An 8,994-nucleotide genomic window follows, 5' to 3' on the forward strand; every position below is an offset into this window, starting at 1 on the left:
ATAAAAAATATAATTTTGCTTTACGGCTACCGACAATTCGATCGAAGTCTTAATGATCCTCGCGTAAAATGTATCATCTCGAGTTTCTTTTCGCAGCGCGCTTAAGCTCGTAAATTTATGGGCATTTATGCCCTTAATTCTGCCTCAACTACTTTCGCCGAGATTGGAAAATCATTATTTTCATTATTTTCATCAAAATCGACCGATATTAATTTCATGAAATTTTTACGAACGAAGCTAATCGGGGATGAGAACAGTTCGATAGTCACGTTTTTGGACACGCGTTTTCGGCCAGAACAACGCGATCGATTCGCCGAAGGGGATTAAATGAAACTAACTCGCCGGAAAAAAAGCCCCAATGCGCTTTCATCGCTTTATTAATACACGCGATTATCGAAACTAATGATTTCTCGTACGATTGAATTATTATTGGATCATCAGTGTAATTACAATTATATTTTTAGCGTGCGACACGATAATCTAGACTTTGTGACATTTATGGATCCTTATACGTGGCGCACAAGCAAGATTCTGCAATTTAAAAACAAACGTTACGCAATCGCTGGGCGACCCAAGGGAATCGAGAGGAAAAAATAAAAATAATTTCGCGAAAATTGAGGCACGGATGATGTAAAGAGCAAACAGTCGTAGTGGGCGTGTACAGATGCAAATGCTATTCTTCAAGCAAAATCACGAGAAATAATTGAGATGACACACAGACTGAAATATCAAGTGGACGAATCCGTGTGTAAACATTGCAACGGGCAAAACTCGCGAAGGAAAAGGCCGGATTCGTCATGTTCTCTTTTCGTCTCGACGCAAAATCTTTGCGCGCGTGAAATTCAGACAGTCTATTCAGAAAGCAAAACTCGTGATGCAACCTGTCGCCCGAGGCGATTGTCCCGAAGACTTCTTCTGTATTTCGCGCGCGAGAAGGTCGATGAGTTATTCGCGAGCGCGAAGGTGAAGCCCGTTTCGTTTCGCGAACGTGTAACGCAAACAAGACGAGGAGAGGCTGACTCACCGAAGGATAATCGAAGTCTGGGGAAGACGAGACTTCCAGGACATAATCCATTCTACTCTGGTTCGCCGGGTCCTCCAGCGTAACGGGCGGCGTTAACGTACTCATCGCAGTGGTTATCGTCTGCAACAGAAATGATGTATTCATTTATGACATGGTGATGACACATGCTAGAATATGTCCACCTTTTTTTCCTCAAACATTTTTCCGCCGGATTTAAATAAATGTATAATTCAAATAATTAATTTTATTTGAAAGAATTTTTTTTGTATATATTGCAGGCAAAATATATATTGTTATATATATTGTTATATATATTGTTATAATGTAATATTGTTATAATATTGTTATAATATTATATTGTTATATATATTGTTATAATGTTATATTGTTATATATATTGTTATAACATTGTTATAATGTAATATTGTTATAATATTGTTATAATATTATATTGTTATATATATTGTTATAATGTTATATTGTTATATATATTGTTATAATATTGTTATAATGTTATATACAGGGTGTATCTGAAATGATGCACTAAACTTTAGGAGCGTATTCCAGAGGTCAAAATAAGACTTTTTTTTCTTATAAACATGGGTCCGCAAATGAACCCCCCTCCGAGCTAAAATTCGAAAATGTGTGAAATTGACCAAACCCGCAACGCAAATTTATTTATCTCTCAAGAGAGGGTGATAGGTAACATTAAAACATTTTTTTTCTGAAATACAGCCAATTTTCAATTTTTTCCCCAAACTTTAGGGGCCTCTAGCTCGGAGAGGGGTTCATTTGCGGACCCATGTTCATAGGAAAAAAAAGTCTTATTTTGATCTCTAGAACACGCTCCTAAAGTTTAGTGCATCATTTCAGATACACCCTGTATATTGTTATAATATTGTTATATATATTGTTATAATGTAATATTGTTATAATATTGTTATAATGTTATATTGTTATATATATTGCTATAATATTGTTATAATGTTATATATATTATAATATTGTTATTGTTATATATGTTATAATATTGTTATTGTTATATATATTGTTATAATGAAAACTGAAGATGAAATGTTATTTTTATGATCAATCTATGTATCCTTCGTGTTCCTCTCTTATGATTTCAAGTTTCTAATTTACGTAGTTAATAATATTCACTCGTACTGAGTATACATATATTGTGTAACAAGAATTACCGATTAACGTTACATTAGATGAGACAAGACAAGGATTAATTGTGACTTACGGTGCCTTTCATTTATAAGCGATAAAATTTATTGTACTTTACGGTGCTTCCCATTCATAAAAGCGATATAATTCAATAAAGATGTAAAAATGTATATCTCTTCATAAAGATATACCTCTGATATTCTTGCGCGAAGAGAGATCGTCTTAATTTTTTTATTACGCCGGTTCGTTTAGTAATTGCCATCACGTTGTTAATTACTTGGTAAGAATTTCGTATGCAAGGAATAATTGGACGTGCGGCGTAATTTGGTTTAATACAGTACAGCGTACGGAAGTGGCTGTATTTTGCATAGAGGTTACACATAATCGAGCGAACAGCTAAATGCGTATTCGGATGACAAATCGGTGACAATACTCCTCCGTTTCAATTTGATATCGCGAATTTGCGTGTCACGTAACGGTTACGTCGAGTTATTTCGAGCGCAACAATGTATACGTCTAATATAATTGGGTACGGAGCAAACGTGGAATTCGTAATGTGGCATTGACGAAAATTCGACTGCATTCAAACTACTGTATCGCCATGAAAAAAAGCCGAGAAACAGGTAAAAAACCTCATGAATTTTATATAATTTTGAATTAATAATTATATATAATAAATTATTATATATAATTATATAATATAATAATATAATAATCAATATTTCAGTATATAATTTATATATTAATATATAATATTATAGTTATATATATTATGTATTATTATCTATAAATTTTATATATAATTTTCTACTAAATATTTATTCTAAATTAAATTCTACTATATTATTATTATTACAAATATTGTCTTTTTTAATTTGAGTTTTGAGCAATAGATATGAAATTTTTACGCAAAAGCATAAAATTTAATATACGCTTACCAAGATGGCGTCCCTAATGTTCTTCTTAATGTCTTCGATCTTTTGCCGCTTCTCCCTGCGAACACGAGAACACGTCAGATATTAGTATCGTTAGAAACTCGGCGTCAATTCATTGTCGACTGCGTAATTAAATGTGACGATTAACAATGAATTGCACAGATGTAGCGTAAGATCGAGCAGTCGATGCGATCGAGTCACGTGCTGGATGAAAACGATGAAACAGCCGCGTGTGTTGCTTTTAACCGTATATTTTCAGAATAATTCGATAATTTTAGCAGCGATCGAGCGGCTACTACCATGTGTTTGGAAGAGCGCAACTTGAACTCATGGCCGATATGTGAAAACTGTATTTCTGGATCATTTTGTTTTCAGCAGACATTTCGACCAAGAGATAAACCTTTTTTTGTCCGGGATGCAAGCTAAAAGGGATCTGGCGAAAGAGCTCGTCGCCGAGTTGTAAAAAAAGGAGTCGCATCGGAGGTATTGATCGAGAAAGAAATCATCGCGAAATAAGGGACTTTCCACTGCGTTATCAGCATTTAACACAAAATTTACGACACACGCGAACCGAGTCGTTTGTTTACATATCGTTTTCATCATCTATTCAGTAGTCGCTGACACTCGTACATTTATAATAGGAACTCTAACAATAGTATCTCACCTCGAGAATACGAAAGTACATTATTGGTTTTTTTTGTTTTAACGCAGAGAAATTATTTTAACCGAATTTCGTAAAATTGATATGTGTATTTTATTTTATTTCGATGGACATATAGCAGAGAATCTTTGGTACCAACATCAGAAATACACGAATCCTTGAATTTGTATAAATAAAGTTCGTTGAACACGAAAGATTGGTTTTTTTTGTTTTAATGCAGAGAAATTATTTTAACCGAATTTCGTAAAATTGATATGTGTATTTTATTTTATTTCGATGGATATATCGGAGAGAATCTTTGGTACCAACATCAGAAATACACGAATCCTTGAATTTGTATAAATAAAGTTGAACACGAAAGATTGGTTTCTTTGGTTTTAACGCAGAGAAATTATTTTACCCGAATTTCGTAAAATTGATATGTGTATTTTATTTTATTTCGATGGATATATCGGAGAGAATCTTTGGTACCAACATCAGAAATACACGAATCCTTGAATTTGTATAAATAAAGTTGAACACGAAAGATTGGTTTCTTTGGTTTTAACGCAGAGAAATTATTTTACCCGAATTTCGTAAAATTGATATGTGTATTTTATTTTATTTCGATGGATATATCGGAGAGAATCTTTGGTACCAACATCAGAAATACACGAATCCTTGATTTTGTATAAATAAAGTTCGTTGAACACGAAAGATTGGATTTTTGTTTTAACGCAGAGAAATTATTTTAGCGGAATTTCGTAAAATTGATATATGTATTTTATTTTATTTCGACGGATATATCGGAGAATCTTTGGTACCAACATTAGAAATACACGAATCTTGAATTTGTATAAATAAAATTCGTTGAACACGAAAGATTGGATTTTTGTTTTAACGCAGAGAAATTATTTTAGTGGAATTTCGTAAAATTGATATATGTATTTTATTTTATTTCGATGGATATATCGGAAAGAATCTTTGGTACCAACATCAGAAATACACGAATCCTTGAATTTGTATAAGTTGAACACGAAAGATTAGTTTCTTTGGTTTTAACGCAGAGAAATTATTTTACCCGAATTTCGTAAAATTGATATATGTATTTTATTTTATTTCGACGGATATATCGGAGAGAATCTTTGGTACCAACATTAGAAATACACGAATCCTTGAATTTGTATAAATAAAGTTGAACACAAAAGATTGGTTTCTTTGGTTTTAACGCAGAGAAATTATTTTACCCGAATTTCGTAAAATTGATATATGTATTTTATTTTATTTCGATAGATATATCGGAAAGAATCTTTGGTACCAACATCAGAAATACACGAATCCTTGAATTTATATAAATAAAGTTTGTTGAACACGAAAGATCTACATCTTATCGTAAATTAGCAAAACAAGATATCCAATCATGTTATGATAATAATCATGAATCATTAATAAATTAACAATCTAAAAAAACGGCATAAATACAAATGTGAAAAAAAGTAATTACACTGAAGGAAAAAAACCGTCGAGAAATCACGCGAAAAGCTATATACCGGGTAAACAAAATCAAAGTTCTTCTTTAACGAGACAAGAGCAGTGTTCGATAAAATAATTTAAAGGATGTTTTTAACATCGTAACAGAGGTGTAAACGTTGGTTGTGACGAAAAGCGAAGATGGTAACCGCAAATAAATAACGCCAGACATAATAAGCACGTCTGGTGGAAAAATATGAAAGGAAAAAAAGCAATACTATAAAACTGCATCGGAGAACCACGTGTATATTTGTATGTCTACACAGAGAAAAAATGTATACTGTGTTCAAGTAAATATTATTTATTTTAAGTATATATCATAAGCTTGTATATCCGCAAATATATGATAAGTTCACCACAAGCATTAAATTTAATTAAATATATTCTGAATTTTAGTGACTGCAGTATTTTAGTCAAGAATATTAAATTGAAACAAAAATTTGGTTTGCTTATTGCATAGAGTTGGCGTAAAATAAGTTTGATTTTTCTTTAACACAACTTTACAATATTCTGAAGAAAAAATAAATTCTTCTTTTGAGCACACGATAATGAGATTTTTCTAGCACTTGTGTTGAGTATATTTTAAGACTATTATCAAGAATATATTCTTTGTTGAGAAGAACACTATTATTTAAAAAAATAAAAATAAACTGATTAATCGCTTTTCTTGCCAGTAGAATGATATTTTTCTCTGTGTATGATAGGCGCACGCGCTGATATCACTAATGCATCGTTTACGAAATGAATCATTCGCGCTGAAAAACTAATCATGCTAATTACATATTACGCTGCAGTTCGTGATTCGACTTCACGCAATTCATCCTCGATGCTCGATTCGAATCGCGAAAAAGAAAACGGAATGAATCTCGAGGAGGAGGATTAACGAATATTCGAAATCAGATAACTCTGAAGACAAACGTTGATGACAGATCCCGCGAATAGTCCCCCCTCTCGAGGACCATTTCATGATTCGATGATTAAATTCGATAGTGAAAGGAACATCTGGACGCGAAGATTCAATAAACATTCAGCGCCAATTTCGTGTCTCGTAAACGATCTAGGTGAGTACGATTGCATTCCGCTAACGCGATTTAATTGTAATGCGAGCACAGAACATTGTTGTAATATTACAGCAATATTGCTGCAATGTGACAACAATGTTCTGTGCTGTATGGGTTGTAATGAAAAAAAATGAAAAAAAAAGAAAAAAAGAAAAAAGAATCCTCAGGGAAAACAAAGGAGCGATTACCTTAGCTTTCAATGGGTTAACGACACATCGTCGGATTGGAACGGACGATGGGGACCTAACCGGACGCGACCGATCGCACGTGTTTATCGCCGCTTTTAAAAATAAAACTTACGCTTCGCTGAAACCATTGACGTGCAGTATCCTCATCTGTTTGACGATCGTGCTTTTGCCGGACTCTCCCGCTCCTGAAACAGGTGGCGAAAATCGTCAGTTCGTTAATTCCTCCCTTCTTTGCGTTTCTCGGTCTCCTCTCGCCGGCTCCGCAAAATTTGCGCGCGCGATGACAAGTGTGTGAAAAAAAAATGTATATATGTGTAAATAGATATCGTTGACCGCGAAATCGAGATTTCAGAAGCCGTGACATTATCGATCATCCGATAACGTAATCGGCGTGTCGCGACACATGGCAAACGCAGCGAGAATCGCACCATAATTTTCGCGTATAATTTATTGTGGGGTATAAATTCGCTGGCGCTGAAGGTCCATTTAAGACGGATCGAGAGAATTTTTCTGAATGTGACGCACAAAATCGTCACTTACATCGCGATTTATTTCCTAAATCCTTCGTTTCTCGAAGATTAAATATGTAATTTGCAATTGACAATTACATTTTTTTTTTTCGAAACAATTATGTGTTTTCTTTACACCAATCGATTCCTCTCATTATTTTGTACATAAAAGTATGAAGGTAAGATAATCGAAAAATGAATATTTTACTAGATATTTTATGATTTATGTAAAAATTGAGAAATTATTTCAAGCCTCATAACTCGAAAAGTATTCGATGAAAAAATATTTTATTATAGTGTTTTGAAAAGCTCTCGAGGTAAGCTACAAGAGCTTTTTTTTTGGCAACATATAGCCCTGACACCCTGTACAATTAAATTTGAAAAAAATGTTACACACCACTAATTATCCTTTTTTTTTTTATATGGCACTCGTGTTACTTTTCAACGTTAAATATCGTCGGCGTTCAACCCGTCAAAAACACACTCACCGCAAATCAAGCGAAAGAAAAAGTTTGCAAGTTTAATCTCAGAACTCTTGCAGTTTTCAACATTAATTACTCGACTAAGTGCAAACTCGATTAAAGGGAAAAAATCACGCGCAGAAATTGTATAAATATTACACAAGAGAGGAGCACATAAAAAAACTGCTCAAAGTTGAGTGTCCATATAATTAGACGTTTAATCTTACGTATAACGCCGATTATATGCTCATGTATGTGTTTGTACATTCATAGTTCATCAATGTAAATAAGATACACGTGAATGGGATGTATGTGAATCCCCTCTCGCCCTACATTTCAGATTTTTATAGAGACACTCGTCAGATTTGGGAGAATAATTTTTATGTATTTTTCAAAGTTTTTCAAATTTTGCATCTCCACCGCTCGACAACCTATCAATTCCAACTTTAAGAGCTTCTGAAAGCTTCATGGCCGAATCGCATGTGCAACAACACCCAACGGAGGCCAATCGGCCGCGCGTTTCGCGCGGCTTTAATGACACGCGAGGGGAGGGACAAACAATACGGCAACAGCTGTTGCTTCGTCGACGACGAGGACACGACGGCGACGACGATGACGGCGCGTTCGCATCGAATTAGAACGACGACCTACATAAACGCCGGATAATAGGAAGGCGATACGACGGGGCGCCGGGTTAAGCGTCGCGCTAAAGTAGCCACATCGTGTCGCGCACGCGTGTATCGCTATCGAGAAGTAGACATGTAGATGAAATGGGGAGAGAGACGGGGAGGAAATGTAGAGAGAGAGAAAAGAGAAAATGATACCTTTGGAGCTCGTAAAAATCGAGAGCAATCTGAAATTTGGCAAATTAATGAAATAAATCACGTTCTATTAAAAAATGTATTATATATATTTATTTATTTATTTATTATAACGTGTAAAAGAGGCTATATTATATAATCAACGATAAATCAATAAAGTATACCAGAGGAATAAAAAGCAAAAAAAATTGCAATGAATGAGATATGTGTGTGTATACAGGGTGTCCCAGACTTAACGAATCAGCCGTTAATAGCAGACTCCTGAGATCATTTGGAGACGAAAATTCTAATAGCAAAATGTTGAGGAAGACTTCATAAAAATGTTCAAACTACTGACTACTGTCGCATCAAAGACACAATCGCGCTCACTGCAGAATCCTATTTTTTACCTTATATTGATCCCTCTATCGATATCGATATTATCGCGCTGTACGCGGGCCCCTTGATGCGCTATCCCTGAGCACAGGAGAACGTAACGCGCTGATTGGTGGTATTTAATCTTTTGTAGCGCCGAAACTATACCTTCCTCAACATTTTGGTATTAAGATTTTCGTTTCCAAATGATCTCAGGAATCTACCATTAACGGCTGATTCGTCAAGTCTGGGACACCCTGTATGTATAGAAAAAAATATAAAAATACATATATGTAAA

The 8,994-nt window shown here is 34.4% G+C and overlaps 1 protein-coding gene across 1 annotated transcript in view; it reads right to left on the reverse strand.

The window, feature by feature from the left end:
• The window catches only part of Galphas (G protein alpha s subunit), a 41,149-nt gene that overhangs the window by 28,847 nt on the left and 3,308 nt on the right, over nt 1–8,994 (reverse strand). Inside the window, exons 2-4 of the mRNA XM_083087064.1 lie at nt 6,664–6,736; nt 3,136–3,190; nt 1,025–1,144 (exon numbers count right to left, since the gene is read on the reverse strand). Of these exons, the coding sequence (XP_082943190.1) occupies nt 1,025–1,144; nt 3,136–3,190; nt 6,664–6,736 (248 nt within the window). The remainder of the gene's footprint in view (nt 1–1,024; nt 1,145–3,135; nt 3,191–6,663; nt 6,737–8,994) is intronic.

The sequence above is a fragment of the Camponotus vicinus genome, unplaced genomic scaffold (assembly GCF_025532165.1).
Source record: "Camponotus vicinus isolate PSW18456_S1 unplaced genomic scaffold, iyCamVici1.0 SCAF_13, whole genome shotgun sequence".
Classification (NCBI taxonomy): Eukaryota; Metazoa; Arthropoda; class Insecta; order Hymenoptera; family Formicidae; genus Camponotus; species Camponotus vicinus.